The sequence below is a fragment of the Silurus aristotelis genome (assembly GCF_946808225.1).
Source record: "Silurus aristotelis genome assembly, chromosome: 22".
In the NCBI taxonomy this organism is placed as follows: domain Eukaryota; kingdom Metazoa; phylum Chordata; class Actinopteri; order Siluriformes; family Siluridae; genus Silurus; species Silurus aristotelis.
Window position 1 is genome coordinate 12935990 of NC_139595.1, and position 18209 is coordinate 12954198.

Below are 18209 nucleotides of genomic sequence, written 5' to 3' on the forward strand. Positions count from 1 at the left end.
AATATGATCTACTTACAGAGCATCCAGTAAGTATTCGCAGCGCTCCTTTTTTCAAAATTCTTACTCAAACAGATTAAATTCATTATTTTCCTTAAAATTCTACAAACAAAACCCCATAATGACAATGTGAAAGAAGTTTGTTTAAAATCTTTTGCGAATGTAGTAAAAAAAAAAAAAAAGAAAAAGAAAAAAAATTCACAATTGCCACAACACTCAAAATTGAGCTCAGGTGCATCCTGTTTCCACTGATCCTCCTTGAGATGTTTCTACAACTTGATTGAAGTCCACCTGTGGTAAATTCATTTGCTTGGATATGATTTTGAAAGGGACCCATCTGTCTATATGAGGTCCCACAGTTTACAGTGCATATCAGAGCACAAACCAAACCATGAAGTCCAAGTAATTGTCTGTAGACCTCCGAGACAGGATTGTATCGAGACACAGATCTGGGAAAGGGTACATGGAGTTTACCTGAAGGACTCTTACACCATGAGAAACAAAGTTTGGCCTGAATGCCAAGCATCATGTATGGAGGAAACCAGGCACCGTTAATCACCCGGCCAGTACAATCCCTAAAGTGAAGCATGGTGGTGGCAGCCTCATGCTGTGGGGATATTTTTCAGCGACAGGAACTGGGTGACTGGTCAGGGCTGAGGGAAAGATGAATGCAGCAGTGTACAGACACATCATTGACGAAAACCTGCTCCAGAACGCTCTGGACCTCAGACGGGGGCGACGGTTCATCTTCCAAGATGACAATGACTTTAAGCACACAGCCAAGAAAACACAGGAGTGGCTATGGGACGACTCTGTGAATGTCGTTGAGCGGCCCAGCCAGAGCCCAGACTTGAACCCGATTAAACATCTCTGGAGAGATCTAAAACTGTCTGTGCACTGACGCTCCACATTTAACCTGATTGCGCTTGAGAGGTTCTGCAAAGAAGGATGGGAAAAACTGCCCAAAAATTGGAGTGCCGAGCTTGTAGAATCATACTCAAAAAGACTTAAGGCTGTAATTGGTGCCAAAGGTGTTCAACTAAGTATTGAGCAAAGCCTGTGAATACGTATGTACATTGTTTGTTTTTTATTTGTAATACATTTGCAAAGATTTCAAAGACACGTCTTTCATGATGTCATTACGGGGTATTGATTGTAGAATTTTCAAGAAAATAATGAATTGAATCCATTTTGGAATCAGGCTGTAACATAACAAAATGTGAAAAGTGAAGCGCTGTGAAAACATTCCAAATGCGCTGTAACTGTTCTACTTATTTTAGCATACTTTAACAAACCTTCTATCCTTCATTTATTTATTTCCTCGGTATGAGGATTTTCTCCTTTTAAGAAAAACTCTTGAAGCTGACAAACGCTAAAGAATCCATAGCGCTGGACTGTCGTAAAAACGGAAGTGGCAGCGATTTTACACATTCACAAAACAACACACTGCAGATTACATTTGAAGCAAGTAGCTACAGAAACACTGCACCGAATTGTTTTATTTTTTTTTAACCCCCTGGCATTGTTGTTTATGTTTTCAAGTTTAATAATAATTTTTAAAAAAGCGCGCAACGTGCGAAGCGGAAACTAAACTAACTTGCGGCCTGCCACTTAATACGTTTGTGGGGGAACCAAATCTAAAATCCCTGTACTGAGAAAGTTCGGTATGAAAAGCGATCGGAAAAGCTGAGTGGCTGTGCGTCAGTTCATCATTATTTCATCGCTGTGCTTTAAATACTTTCAGACGAATGAAATTATTCTTTTTAATGAGCCTGGCGGAGATATAAAGCCGTGTGATATGACGCACAGGCTGTATGAGCGATATAAATAATCTCAGCTGTTGCTGGAGAAATAAAAGGATATCTATTGTATGTACAGAAATCATTTTAGAGCTCGGCAGCCGCTGGCAGAAAACTGAACAGATTCATATGATGCCAATAAATTGATCTTTGCACTGTGTCAAGTTCAATGTAACACAGATATTGAAAGATTGGAACAAAAAAAAAAAAAGACTACATTTTCCTACATCTGAATATTCTGAGCTAAGTATTTCCGTGTGCAGATGTTGACATAGGATTGGATGCATTTTGCTTAAACCTGGCAACCCTGCTTCCACAGCTGATCTTTAAAAGTGATTCTGATGCACACTTAAAATGGTTTGTAATGTATTAGTGTTGCGCTATAACTCTAGTGCTTACACGCGAGTGTGTGTCCCTAAGTAAAGTGTATGTAACACCTCTTATGAAGCACAACAAGATCAACTGCACTGCGTATGAGTCACATGTTCACACTGACACTGAGGCTGGCCAATCACACACAGCCTGCGAATGATGGTTCTGCTGGCACAAATAATCAATTACATTATCAGCTTTAAAAGAGAGAACACTGTACATGACACTGTTTTATACAATTTATACCTCGATCACAACCAAACCATTTGCTCTTTCTTCTCTACATCTTTCTTGTTATTCTGCCACAATTAAAGAGCGATTCACTTCCTATTTCTTGCCATGTGCAGCAGCCCTTCAATAACTACTAGAATAATAATAAATCTGTCCATCTCTTTCTCTCTCTCTCTCTCTTTCTCACACACACAAACACAAACACACACACACACACACACACACACATAGTGAGCCATCTCTTACCAGGATAATGGTTTTCGGTGTCCATATCTACTCTTCTTTTGTATCTACAACTCTACTCCCTTTACTCGCTCTACCTTACTGTCTCTCCGACCTTGCAGGTCCTCCGTACCCACTGTCCCTCCCTCCCTTTCCACTCCTCTTTTCCCAACTCACTCTTTGAACATAAGCTATACCTTGGAGTTAGTCTAGCTCTCTTTTATACACACACACACACACACACACACACACACACACACACACACACACACACACACACACACAGAGAGACAATCAAGAATGCATCAGTAGGACTAATGTAATTACTAACTCCACTTTTGTTTCCAGTGTAGGCCTCTTGTCTCACAGCTAATAATAACCCCGTAACCCCAAGACTGTGTGTGTGTGTGTGTGTGTGTGTGTGTGTGTGTGTGTGTGTGTGTGTGTGTGTGTGTGTGTGTGTGTGTGTGTGTTAGAGAATAAAAAGAACTGTCCCCATTTCTGCACATTTAAGTTGACTCTGTTCTTTTTTCTGATTTAATCTGGGCCATACAGTCCCATCTGTGGGTATCAGAAAGGCAAGACAATTTCCGTTCGTTTTTATAATTTCGAAATGTCCTTACCACCGAACAGACCACACAATTTTTCCAGTTACAGATACACTAGTTTTTGGATGCATAACCATAAGGTTCGTGTGAGTTGGTTTTTTTTCCTGTTCCACATGTAGTCCCTATTTGGGAAGATGCTCCAGTGTGCTTTTGGAGATTCCTATAGATTCAAGATGGCGGCGCGTGCACAACGCGAGGCCCAGCGTCTCTCCAGATTTTGCAATTTAGTAGCAATTTCTCCATCAACAGCAAGTTTATTTACTCAGAACAGGCTTGCACACATCTCATACAGCCGACAAGCATTACTAGACATCGGCTACACTCACAGATACGGGCTTTCAACAGACTTTGAACTCCCTCAGGAAATCGCCCGAACACCGCGGACCGCTGATCCAGCTCGGCCGACAACGAGACCACAGCACCGGCGGCGAGACCGTAAACAAAGGAGGGGGAAGCGAGGCGGCATCAGGGCTAAGCTAAGGCTAAACCCGCATCAACCGTCGATTCCCAGCATCTTCCTTGCTAATGTACGGTCTCTTGCAAACAAAATGAATGAGCTGCTGCTCCGGATATCATCACACAAACGGATTAAGGAATGTAATGTCATGATTTTTACGGAAACATGGCTCAACAACAACATTCCCAGCAGCGCCATTGAGCTCGGGGGTCGCAGTGTTTTTCGGGCGGACAGGACGGCAGAGGACTCTGGTAAGCGCAGAGGTGGAGGTCTGTGTGTTTATGTTAACAACTCATGGTGCACGGACTCTACTGTCACTGAAAGTCATTGCTCTGTTCATTTAGAGTATTTGATGATTAAGTGCAGACCCTTTTATTTACAGAGAGAATTCTCTGCCATTGTTGTGACTGCAGTGTACATTCCGCCGGATGCTAATGCCAAGCTAGCTATGGAGGAACTGCATGCAGCTATCAGCAAACAGCAGTCTGCACATCCTGAAGGAGCTATTGTTGTTGCTGGAGATTTCAACCACTCCAACCTGAAATCTGTTTTACCAAAATTTCACCGCAATGTCTCCTGCTCTACCAGAGGGGACAAAACACTGGACCAGGTATACACAAACATACCTGGGGCATACACAGCCATTCCCCTCCCCCACTTGGGTCAGTCTGATCACCTCTCTTTGTTCATGCTACCCAAATACACACCACTGATCAAACGTGTGAAACCAGCTCTGAGGACAGTAAAAGTATGGCCAGAGGGGGCCATTTCTTCTCTAAAACAGCCTCACAGGTCACAGTGGACTCTCACACGAACATGGACATTTACAAATCATCATGTTTTGGACCTGTCATGTCATGTCATTAACACATGCATTGACAATGTCACTACTGTCAAACATGTGAAATGCTTTCCTAATCAGAAGCCATGGATGAACTTTGAAGTCCGTCTCCTGTTGAAAGCAAGAGATGCTGCCTTTAAATCTGGCAGTCCAGAGGACTACAACAGAGCCAGGGCCAACCTGAAAAGGGGCATCAGGAAAGCAAAACTCACATTCAAACTCCACATAAAAGAGCACTTCCACAACTCTGACCCCAGACACATGTGGAAAGGCATCCAGTCCATCACAGACTACAAACCTACAGCTCAACCAACCAGCAGTGCCTTCCAACCAGACGAGCTCAATCACTTTTTTGCTCGTTTTGACCAAAGCACAGGACATTACACAACAACCACGGACTCTTCTACTGCTTACAGCCCACTTTCACTCTCAACAACGGACGTCTATTCAATGTTCAGCATAGTGGATGCACAAAAGGCAGCTGGCCCGGATGGCATAACGGGACATGTTCTCAGAGCATGCGCTGGACAACTGGCACAGGTTTTTACTGACATTTTCAACCTGTCATTGGCCCAAGCCACGGTACCTGCATGCGTGAAGACCACTACTATCGTACCAGTGCCTAAGCACTCAGCTGCTAAATGCCTTAATGACTTTCGGCCAGTTGCACTCACACCAATTGCTATGAAGTGCTTTGAGAAACTGATCCTGAATCACCTCACTGTGGGCCTACAACCTACACTGGACCCATACCAGTTTGCCTATCGCCCGAACAGGTCAACGGAGGATGCAGTTTCCACGGCTCTTCATTCAGCCCTCACCCACCTGGATAAAAGCAACTCATACATCAGAATGCTGTTCATTGACTTTAGCTCTGCGTTCAATACAGTCCTCCCCACTGTACCGATCACTAAGCTCAATGAACTGGGTATCTGCACCTCCACTTGCAGATGGATTCTGGACTTTCTCACCAACAGACCTTAATCTGTCAGGTTGGGAAACTTTGAGTATATATATATATATATATATATATATATATATATATATATATATATATATATATATATATATATATATATATATATATATACTCAAAACTCATTCTGAACACTGGCATACCGCAGGGCTGAGCCCGTGTTCTGAGCCCTCTGCTCTACTCCCTGTTCACCCATGATTGTGCTCCTCTGTATAACTCCAACATCTTCATCAAGTATGCAGAAGACACCACCGTGGTCGGCCAGATCGAAAACAACGACAAATCAGCCTACAGGGAAGAGATCCAAAATCTGACAGCGTGGTGTGCCAATAACAACCTGACTCTCAACGCCACGAAGACCAAAGAGCTCATTGTGGACTTTCGGAAATCCAACAGCAGGAGACATCTACCTATCAACATCGATGGAACTGAGGTAGAATGAGTCTCCAGCTTTAAGTCCTGGGAATTCACATCTCTGAGGATCTGACATGGCAGCAGAACACGCCAGCTCTGGTTAAAAAAGCATAACAGCGCCTGTACTTCTTGAGAAGTCTTAAGAAATCTCATCTGTCCCTGGGGATTTTAACGAGTTTCTACCGCTGCATCATTGAGAGCATCTCCATCACTGTATGGTATGGAGGCTCCACTGTGTGTGAACGTAAAGCACTGCAAAGGGTGGTCAAAACCCCCCAACGCATCACTGGCACCAAACTACCTGCCATTGAACACCTTCACCACAGCAGATGTCTGCGCAGAGCTCACAACATTATCAAGGACTCTTTACATCCCAGTCATAAACTGTTTAACCTCCTTCCTTCACGAAGGAGATACAGGAACTTGCGCACCAGAACCGGTTCAGGGACAGCTTTTTTCCCACTAATCACTACAAAACAAACACAAAACAAAAACACTGTATATAACCTCTGTACAATACATGTACATATTACATACTTTTCTATTACTCATTACATCTGCACTATTTTTATTTATGTATCTTTATATCATTACTGTACATTCTGGCCAACATTTCATTCATTTGTGTATATAACCTGTGTGTATATATATTTACATACATACATATATATACATATATATATATATATATATATATATATATAGTAGACTGTTTATTCGACTTGCTAATTACTCTTCAATGCCATAGCCTTAAGAACTATTCCTGTACTTCTTAATGATGTCCACACATCTCTGCACTGTTACTGCCTTATATTTATTCACTGTACATATGCTTCATATTTATATATATACAGTACAGACCAAAAGTTTGGACACACCTTCTCATTCAAAGAGTTTTCTTTATTTTCATGACTATGAAAATTGTAGAGTCACACTGAAGGCATCAAGGGCTATTTGACCAAGAAGGAGAGTGATGGGGTGCTGCGCCAGATGACCTGGCCTCCACAGTCACCGGACCTGAACCCAATCGAGATGGTTTAGGGGTGAGCTGGACCGCGGAGTGAAGGCAAAACAAGTGGGCCAACAAGTGCCAAGCATCTCTCCGGGAACTCCTTCAAGACTGTTGAAAGACCATTTCAGGTAACTACCTCTTGAAGCTCATCAAGAGAATGCCAAGAGTGTGCAAAGCAGTAATCAAAGCAAAAGGTGGCTACTTTGAAGAACCTACAATATGACATTTTTCAGTTGTTTCACACTTTTTTGTTATGTATATAATTCCATATATAATTCCACGTGTTAATTCATAGTTTTGATGCCTTCAGTGTGAATCTACAATTTTCATAGTCATGAAAATAAAGAAAACTCTTTGAATGAGAAGGTGTGTCCAAACTTTTGGTCTGTACTGTAATATAGTCAACTGGTTATTTAGCTGCTAATTCTTAAATGCCATAATTTTTAAACCTTCACATCTGCACAATATTCTTTAATGCCATAGCCTCGGAACCATTTGTGTACTCTAAATTGATGTCCACACATCTCTGCACTGTTACTGACTTTATATTTATTCACTTTACATATGTTTACATATTTATCACTTGCTGTAAATATGCCATATATTTATCTGCATTTTTCCACGGCTGCTACATTTTGCACTGGTAGATGCCAAACTGCATTTCGTTGCTGTGTACCTGTACTATGCAATGACAATAAAGTTCTATCTATCTATCTATCTGTCTGTCTGTCTGTCTGTCTGTCTGTCTGTCTGTCTGTCTGTCTGTCTGTCTGTCTGCGCTCATTCATCCACAAGAGTTTAAAGGCTGAGGTCAGAGCAGGCCGCTCAAGATCTTCCACGCCAACAAATGTAAATGATATCTTCATGAAGCTGGCATGAAGGAGGATTGTAATGCTGGTACAGGTTTATCCCCCAGGCCAAAGGCACCATATGGAAGCATTAACTTTTCTTTTACTTGACTGGGAATAGGATGTCCAAAGACATCATATACAATTGTGTGCCTCCAACTTTGTGGTAACAGTTTGGGGAAGAACCACATATGGCTGGAAAAGTCAAATATATACTGTACACAAAGTAAATTAAACGTAAATAGCACTTAACTGGTTGCATATCCATTGCTTGCATTAAGCTGGTAACCCAATAAGACCGAACTGATGAATGTCCTTTTTTTTGTGATGTTCTACGACTTCTTTCAGTTGTTTCGAAACGCTACTCAATTAGGAAAAGAGCTGATGATTGACACCTTTAACAATTGATTATAATATTTACCCTATAGTCTTCCTTGGCATTGCCTATGAGCTGAGCTCGGTTTAAAACACATTTTTGCGAGAAACTGGTTATTCAAGAAACCAGTTAGTAAATAAAAAACAAATAAAAAAAAAGTTTTTGCCCCCACTTTTTGGAAAATAAAAACGGAGTTCACTGACTTTACTTCGCATGTGTGGGTGCTGTTGTGTGTGTGTGTGTGTGTGTGTGTGTGTGTGTGTGTGTGTGTGTGGGCCAGGGTCGGACCTGCTGAGTCCTCTCTTCAGAAGTAGCCAAAGGTGTGTGTGTCAAATTCTCCAGCTGAAAATGCTAGATTTCCACCTGCTAGATGTGACAGCGTTTGTGTTCAGTAACTGAAAAAGGAGCTTTGTGATTCCAAAGCCTGTACTGGGTTTAAGGTGGGAATAGCCAGTCTACCACCATGAGTAAGATGAAACCAGAGCAAAACTGAAGAATATGGAAGAAAACCCAACTGGATAGTTATCATGATTTTCGGATTGAACTGGGGACACTGGAGCTACTGTATCGATACTCGCTACCATCATATATATACTCGCTATATCATATAAATATGTTTCTCTAGACATTTATATTTGCTTCCCTGGTACTATAATGTGTTATATCAACAATAAACATCAGCAAACCTGTTCCAGAGGCAGCCATGCAAATCCATATCATGACACTACTTTTATTATACTTAGGCAGTGACCCTGTACAGTATGTTTTGTATCATGAGCAGATCCTTTTACTTTTTCTACATAATGTCCTTCTGTTCACTTGGCAGAGGCTAATCTTTGTTTCAAAACCTTGTGGCTTTAATCTTTGCTCCGAAAGAGTTGTGGCTTAACTCGAGTTTTTCACAAATCCCAACACTAAATTAAGCCTGTAATCCGGCTAAAACTGGAAACCCAAAAGACAGCTAACCTACCCGCCTTGTGTGTTATCATGCCACAAAGCCATGACATAGTGTACATGATTATTTAAAAACAAATTGGACTATAGAAAAAAAAAATCTTACATCGAGTAGAATAAGAACATCCTCCAATACAGAAAAATATATGTAACAAAAAGTCTCTAGTAGTCTCTAGTAATAAACCATCCCCGCATCACTGTCTAGACAAAGCACTCATAAATCTCAGCACACAGAATTTCAATAGAATTCAAACAGAATCCATAAGAACAAATTACAATTAAGAATTTAGTATATTACAGTGGTTAAACGTGAGCACAGTGTCAACATATCCATTATCCATTCTGCACCAGAGTCATTACTCAAGATGAACCAGAAGCCATTAGTCAAGATGAACCAGAAGCCATTAGTCAAGATGCACCATCTGGAGATGCAAACAGGCATGACTCAAAAAAAATGTGTGAATTGTTTTACGAGACCCTTTGGAGCCTTATGCTCTTTTGGCAAAAACTCAGACTACTGTGTGTGTGTGTGTGTGTGTGTGTGTGTGTGTGTGTGTGTGTGTGTGTGTGGCACAAACCCAACACAATACCATTACTTAGAGTAAACAGAGCAAAACAGAAAGAGTCTGTTGTCAGTCTACTAAGAAACTGAAGCTTGGAGTGAACTCATGTTGTATGTGCTCGAGGTCAAATCAACACGGAGAAATTGTAAATGTCCCATTTTAAATAACATTAACCCATAAGCATCATTCGGCTACAGATATGCCCAGACCATTTATACTGAATTTAATGAAAGCAAATTAGCACAGAAAACACTGATTCCTTGTTAAACTATCCCACACAACCTGCTATATTTACGCTCTGATAAGAACTCGGTATGCCTTTAATAACTCCAGGAATACAGGAATGGTTTTTTTCCCTCTGGAGATATTTTGCAATAAGAATGAAGATGTGTGTGATGTATTCTATAAAAAAAAAAAAAAAAGAAAAAAAAAAAAAAAAGCTTTCATGCTTTCCCCCCCCTCACAATCCCGCCTTACTTCGAGTTGTCCGTAACGCATATGAATGAGGCGATGCCAAAGGGAAAACGCAGGACCGACGTAAACGCAAATCAGAGGGTAGATCAAACGCACACTGAACAGACCTGGAGATCAAACTCTCTCTTGCTCACTCACTCACTTCCACACACACACAAAAACACACAAGTTCCAAAAGCAAGAAAGCTCAAACCGCTTTTCTACCAAAGACATTACCATGTCAAAGTGCTTCCTCTGTACATGTGTGTGTGTGTGTGTGTGTGTGTGTGTGTGTATATAAAAGAGAGAGAAAACACATTTGTAGGCTCACCCTTTACCTCTCTAATATATGTAACTGCCCCTGCTGCCACCCTACTTCCCTCCATACTCCAGTGTGTGTGCACAATCCCACCTCATGTTACACAAGATTGGAAAATGTACTGGTCAGTATAATTCATGTTTTTATTAGGAATGCTAAAAAAATATATCGGCTAAAGCAAAGAATTGCTCGACTAAACGCTTTCTCCCCCCCCCCCCCCCCCTTTTCAAAACTAAGCTACACTGCACTGTGATAACTCTGACCTGTGCTTTGTTTAGATTTCCCTTTTCTGTACATGTGACACACCCCGCGAGGGTATAAATCCATGTTATGTGAAAGTAGGTACACGAAAACATATACTACTTCTTCTTCTTTCGGCTTCTTCCATTAGGGGTCGCCACAGCAGATCATCCGTCTCCACACCCCCCTCTCCTCTACATCTGCCTCTTTCAAACCAACTACCTGCATGTCTCTCTCACCACATCCATAAACCTCCTCCTTGCCCATTCTCTTTTCCTCCTTCCTGGTGGCTTCATCTTCAGCATTCTCCTACCGATATACCCCATGTCTCTCCTCTGCACATGTCCAAACCATCTCAATCGGTCCTCTCTCACTTTGTCTCCAGAACGTCCTACATGCGCTGTGCCTCTAATAAACTAGTTTCTAATCCTGTGCATCCTCGTCACTCCCAACAGAAACCTCAACATCTTCAGCTCTGCTACCTCCAGCTCCACCTCCTGTCTTTTACATAATGCCACTGTCTCTAAACCATACAACATCGCAGGTCTCACCACAGTCCTATAAACTTTCCCTTTCACTCTTACAGATACTCTTCAACACAAATCACTCCTGCCACTCTTCTCCACCCACTCCACCCTGCCTGCACTCTTTTCTTTCACTCAGCAAGCACAAATCTCAGCAAGCACACTCCAAAATCTAGTGGGACATCTACCCGGGGAAGTGCGGATGTTATTATAACAGCATAAGGGGACTAAATGTGGAATGGGATGTTCAAAATGCACATATGAATCTCAGAGTCAGGTGTCGACAAACTTTTTCCACTACCATACTTGCAAATATGTGGCTGGAGAAGTACTGGATGTGTGAGTATGAGCTGGAATGGAAAGTGGATTGTGGTCCTCAATTCTTAATTATACATCAACAACTCTTTAACACTGACTGACATTGTCACATTGGACTTTCTCAGGTAAAAAGGCATGCTGCATTTGTGTTGTCTTTTTAACTTCGAGAGTAAAAGGGTAAAAAAAAAAACAACAGAAAGGCTGATAACGTCGTAGTTGCTTCAAACGGTAAGAGAAACTATACTCCAAGATTTCCCATATACACCACTGTGGAATTAGAGGAATAAAACGCTTCGGGATTGTAGGAAAATGATCGCAAGAGGCTGAATTTTGTCATCTCGTTGTCGATGGCTTTACCATAAATGCACGATTTATTTGTTAAATTATATCTTGGTCTGCCTGAGGAGTTTATTCGGATCGTCTGCGAGTTGTGCGTACAAACCTCGCCTTTCTAAATGAATGTGCTAGCATATGAGCACTGTAACCATAGTAACCTACAGTCACCGTTTCATACAGAGTCAGACAGCTGTTGCAAACATTTCCTATTTACATCATTTATCAAAATAACGTTACGTAACGTGGCAAATGTGGCAATTTTAATAAACAGAACATTTTGACAAACTGGAGATGAAAACATTTAAATAAAACAGACCAAAAAAGCCATACAGAGTTAAAACCTACAGCGCCATTATTAATAGGGGTGTGGCCAGATCATGCAAATAAGCAATATTCTTCACTTTTTAATACCGATTTCTTGAAATGTATTCAAATAAAAGCAATCGCATCGCTAAATCTAGCAACCCTAATATTTTTCAGTCAGTCAGTCAGTTTTGAAATAGAAACATAATAAACATATTAATAACTGCTTTATCAGCTGGTTATTTGCCTCCATGCCGAGCATGAAGATGGTGTAACACACGCCTTACTTATATGGAAGTCAAATCCAATTGCTGCTCAAATATCCACAAACCTCAATTCATTTGTCCCAAATGTTGACATGCTCACAGACAGAAACGGACAATGACTGGCTTCCGTGCCTCTGTGCAGCACTTCAAACCTTACGAGTGAGAATCAAGCTATGGCTCTGAACACACACTGCTGCAGGCTGAAAAGCAGATGCTGTTACCTGCCTACAGCACGATGAGGTGAAATCGAAAGATTTGACCTTCAAGTGTCGCATGTCGAAGTGCTACACCGGCACACTGCAGCACAGCTCTTCATTCAGCCTCGTTCCCTTTGCCATTTTTGTCTGGTAACAGAATATAAAGCACACGAAAGTCTCACGCTCACCAGGTCAGATTTCTAAATTACCGCTTATTGAATACAAATGAAGGAATCTAAATAATTATAACTAGAATAGAAAATACTGTATACTGTAATACTGGTCAAAATATACAGTACGTCTGCATTCTCCTTACTCACCGAGTCAAGAATGAAAACAGACTCGTTCCTGCGTAAAGTGTTACAGAAGGAGCTTTACTATCACCATGTCTCTGAATTGAAAGTCTGAATTGAACGTCTTCACAGATCACGGAATGTTGTTCATATTCTCCAATTCACTTTTTTTAACAAAAAGAAAAGTTTCTTTTTGGATTATTCTTATGTATTTTTTTTAGATCATTTAATTTTTTTCTAGAGCCTTTGAAAATGACTTTTTGCTAAAGAAGTCTGCGTTGAAGCGTTTTGTTTTTTTCCACGGTTGGCTCAGGGAAGAGGTTTTGCATTAAATGTTTGCATGAAGAAGGGACAATAATGCTAACGTGGTTTTTTTTTTATGTTGTATCTCATACTCATATATTGTCATTAAATTTTTTTAAGTTTTGGAGGTACATTTTCTTTTACTCTAAATTCATGCCAAGTGCAAACGTTCATGCTCAAATGCAACTACAACCCTTCGCTAGTTTCGGAATGCTTTGAATATTAAGTTCATCAGAAATGCAGTACAGAGAAAAAAAAAGGTAAAAACCTGCTAAAAATCTCTACAAGGGTTTATCAATCGATTTATAAAGTCCTCTTAAAACCACTTGGTGTACACATTAACAACATGCTTTGTGATCATGCCATCCAGGATTAATTCCATTTTGCCATAAAAACACTCTCCACTCTTCTGAGAAGGCTTTCAACCAGATTTTATAGTGTTTATAGGAATTTCTGATCATTCTGCTACTAAAGCATTAGTGAGGTCAGGCGCTGCTGATTTTGGGCACGGATGCCTGAGGTTCGGTGTTCCAGCTCATCCTAAAGGATTTTAGAGGGGCTGAGATCAGATCACTCAAGATCTTCCAGTCCAAATTTGCTAAACCATATCTAGCTGGCTTTGTTCTACAGAGCAGGAACAGGTTTGCACATTTTAGTTCCAGTAATTTAAAAACTGTGAGGCATACAAAGGCATTCTGGACTGTTTTGTATTTCCAACTTTGTGGCCAGTTTGGGGAAGAACCACATATGGGTGTGACGGTCAAGTGTACAAATATACATATGGTCCTGTGAGTTTCTCAAACCGGTAGTAACAGTTACATAAAAATGTCTATTATAATCAGCATATTATACAGAATCACATTGGTGCATTGCATAAAAAAGGCCATGCAGATGAAAAAAAGCAAAGCAACTGACTGTGTGAATGAGCAAAAACCCTATCTGCTTCTTCAGACATGTACAAATATACTTTGACATGTTTATCATGCATTATTACATGTACAGTAGCTCTTATTAAATGTACAAATCATTTGCACCAACACAAATCTTCTGTACTGGTCAGTGCTGCAGTGTCACTGTGTCTACTGTCTCACTGTATAATGTTTGGTTCTTTTTACACTAAATCTCGTGCACTTGATGTTGTGCAAAAGTCAGTTTTGTGCAGCTCTGTGTTGTCAAGGAAATAAAAAGTTCAAGTTTACAAAGCTTTTTTTTAGATCATCCTAAAAGTACCAGATCTACTAGTGACCATATCACCGTATGCAACCGTCCTTCCTAAAAAAAACAACAACAAAAAACAAAGTGAGCCTTTGTGTGTATTTGTGCGTGCGTGTGTGTGTGTGTGTGTGTGTGCGCGTGCTTGTAAACAAGTCAGCTCTTCCAGCCACAAAAAAAAAAAAGACTAGGTAAATTATAATACAGCAAACACACAATTAGTAGCTATAAAAGCAGTAAAAGAAGATCAATACCCAGCATCAGTTTCAGTCTAGCTCTGAAAATCCAGTAAATCACTATCAAATGAATTTATCCTTAGCAGCATTATCAGGCATATCATCTCAGATTTCCCAATGATAGAATATTGAAGAGAAATGAAGATGAATTATTAGAAAGGAATTAAAAACTATGAAGATTTACTTTATATGGCTTCAGACTCTCATATGATCCAAGGCATAGATTAGTTTGTGTACACGTGTGTGTGTGTGTGTGTGTGTGTGTGTGTGTGTGTGTGTGTGTGTGTGTGTGTGTGTGGACCAAGTCAGCTGTAAGAAGCAAGTTTCAAGCCACAAAAACAAGACTAGATAATCCTATTACAGCAAATACACATCACTTACTGTCTACAAAAGCAGTAAATGCAGATCAATACCCAACACCAGTCCCAGTCCAGCTCTGAAAATCCAGTAAATCAGTATCAAATGGATTTATCCCTAATCAGCATGATCAGCCATAAAGACAAATAATTAGCCAGGGCATTAAAAACTGTAAGAGGATTTACTGTTTATGGCTCCAGACTTTATTTCACGCTTCATTTAGTCTAACGTGCGAGTTGACCAAGTCATCTATAGGAAGCCAGATTCAAACCATAGGTAGATTATTACACATCACACATATTCAATTCAAGTCATTTCAACGGCACTTTTAACAATGAACATTGTCTCAAAGCAGCATTATACAGTTAATGTGGTAATAAAGAATGAATAAGATTGTCCTTAAGTTTGTCTCTAATGAGTGAGCGGGTGGCGACTGTGGCAAGGAAAAAATCATTGAGATGGCATAAGGAGGAACCTTGAGAGGAACCACACTCAAGCGGGAACCCATCCTTATCTGGGTGTCACTGAACACACAGTAACACATCAGTTACTGTCTACAAAACCAGTAAAAGCAAATCAATACCCAGTTTCAGTTCCAGTCTAGATACAGTAGATTTCTAAAACGGTGCATACTGATTACAACAAAATAAAGGAGAATAATTTGACAAGACTTTCAAAAATAGAGGGGGGGGGGACACTGTAATGGATCAAAGATGTGTGTGTGTTTGTGTGTGTGCGTGTGTTTTGACCAAGTCAGCTCAGAGAAGCAAGGTCCAAGCCACATAAACAAACATGGTAGATTATAATACACCAGACACATCAGTGACTGACAGGCAGATCAGGAGACCAACATCAATAGTGATGGTGTTTTATTTCTGACTGATGCATTTAATATAAAAATAACAAATAAGAATAATGTTAATAGTAGTAGTAATAATTATGAAACTGCTTACCTGCAGGCATTTTTGTGTCGTTACAGTGCAGATCTTCTGCCTTGGCTGCGATTGGAGCTGGCTTTCAGGTTCTGCAGACAGTACCCACACCACGTCTAAAGCTCGATTCCGTTACAGGAATCTAAAACGTATTAAAAAACATTAACAATAATAAGCTGCACTTAAAGCCCATCCGGTATCGGAGAGGCAGCGCGATGGCTCACAGACGGCTGATCATCCCCATCACCTGCATTCTGACCTGCGCGCGCGCACGCACACACACAACACACAGTGTCCGCGGTTAGCTAACTAGCTTAGCATGGCAATAGAAAAACCATTGAAGGAGTTTGGGATACAGGCAGGGGATACGAACCGTGTTCCTTGTTCAATAGTCAGTTAACAAACAATACGGCGAAACTACAAAGTTTAAAGTTGAGAGTAAATACCTGTGGACGAGCAGAACTAAGCCCCTGGAGATTAGCGCTTCCGGGTTTAGACTGGCGTTACGTCACATTGAAAACACGGAAGTAGGCGCGGCCCCCTTAAAAAAAAGTTGGGTTGTATTTCAATTCCACCACTTTTAACAAAAGACATTGTGCCAAATGAGCATAATATAAACAGGTTGTAAAATAAAAATGTATCTGTTAGTGCCTATAAGCCAGTGGCAAGAAAAAACTCCCTGAGATGGTATAAGAAGAAACCTTCAGAGGAACCAGATTCAAAAGCAGTGGTGGGCTGTCTGGGCCACAATGCCTTCTTTGCTGGTCTAAACACTATCAGAATCACTTACATTTTAATATATCTTTGTCCTTGAATATGTATTCAGTTACAGTGGTCCCCTGGAATTCGCAGGAGTTACATTTTAAGACCCCCGCAAGTTCAGAAAATACGCAACCCCACAGCCACTATGGTACCTTAGTGAATTCATGTAGACATTGTCACTTTAATACAATAGTGTTTTACAAACATGTATGATTTTTTTTTGTGAAAACATGTTATTTCTAACGTTCCTGAACGTTCGGTCCCGCTGTGGATTCCCTTGAGTTTTAAAATAATCCGCAACTTGCTATTAGTTAGGTTCCAAATGAGAACCCGCAAATTTTCCGCGCCGTGTTAATTGTTTTTCGTGCTTTAGTAATGACATTTATTCTTGCTATATGAAACACCTGTCTGTGGTGCAGCGCTCTGTTATACTGTGTTTCTGTATAATATTGTCGGTTTCCATACCAGTGGTGTCATAATGACGGTATTAAAAGGTGGATTGACTCAGGTAGGACGCACCATTGAGTGTGTCCTGGGGTGAAATGGACTGCCGGCCACTGCTCAATAGAGAACCTCATCCTCTTTTGGGTGGCACCGAATGTCTACATTATAGATCCATGTTTCTTAAAAAAAAAAACTTATCTTTTCCCCTATACTTGTGTCCTTCTTATAACACTAAAATGAGGGAAGGATACGAAGGATTCAAGTCTTATTATGAAAAAAATTATTCAAATATGACAATGATGTGACTTTTACAAGAACTGAAGGTTCTTGAAGTGAATGTTACATCCTTCATCAGAAGCATATCTTCAAACTCTACCCTCGTTGTCTACTTTATTAGGGAAACCTGTATATCTGCTCATTGATGCACAATTATTTTGTTGGTTTAGTGAGGGCTAAGTGCCCTGTTGATAAGAGAAGTCATGGAAATTGCCTGAATGGTTTAAGATGCCAGGAAATATATAGTTTAAAATTAGTCATGACAACCGTGGTGAGCTGAAAAAAATGCATCCCCTCATGCACAAAATGTTGAACCTTGAGGTGGATGGGTTACAATAGCGCAAGACCGTATCATGTTATAGGCTCACGGAAATCATGCAGCTGAAAAAAAAAAGAAAAAAAAAAAAAGAATATTTTTTCTTTTTAGGCTTCAGCTATTGATTTAAATATATATATTTTTTATAGAGGGACAGTCTGATCTCTAACAAAAACAATAACAGTTTATAGTCAATAGATATATATACCCTACTGGCACCTATCTCTCTCTCTCTCTCTCTCTCACTCTCTCTCTCTCTCTCTCTCTCTCGCTCTCTCTCTCTCTCTCTCTCTCGGTAGAGTTAAACATGCTCCTGAGGTTCCAGTGACCACTGTTCCTGCCCCTCTCCCCTCCACGGATCTTTCCACTTCGCCCAGGCCTGCCTCTGGATAGTGTTCTCTTCGACTGGAGGCCACTCTGTGCAGCTGGGGACGGTTTCTCACCAATGCCTT

The 18209-nt window shown here is 40.6% G+C and overlaps 1 protein-coding gene across 1 annotated transcript in view; it reads right to left on the bottom strand.

Moving 5' to 3' along the window:
* The window catches only part of efr3a (EFR3 homolog A), an 83344-nt gene extending 66859 nt beyond the window's left edge, over nucleotides 1-16485 (bottom strand). The window contains exons 1-2 of the mRNA XM_083525653.1: nucleotides 16406-16485; nucleotides 15981-16101 (exon numbers count right to left, since the gene is read on the bottom strand). Of these exons, the coding sequence (XP_083381779.1) occupies nucleotides 15981-15990 (10 nt within the window). The 5' untranslated portion in view covers nucleotides 15991-16101; nucleotides 16406-16485. The remainder of the gene's footprint in view (nucleotides 1-15980; nucleotides 16102-16405) is intronic.
* Nucleotides 16486-18209: the final 1724 nt, after the last annotated feature.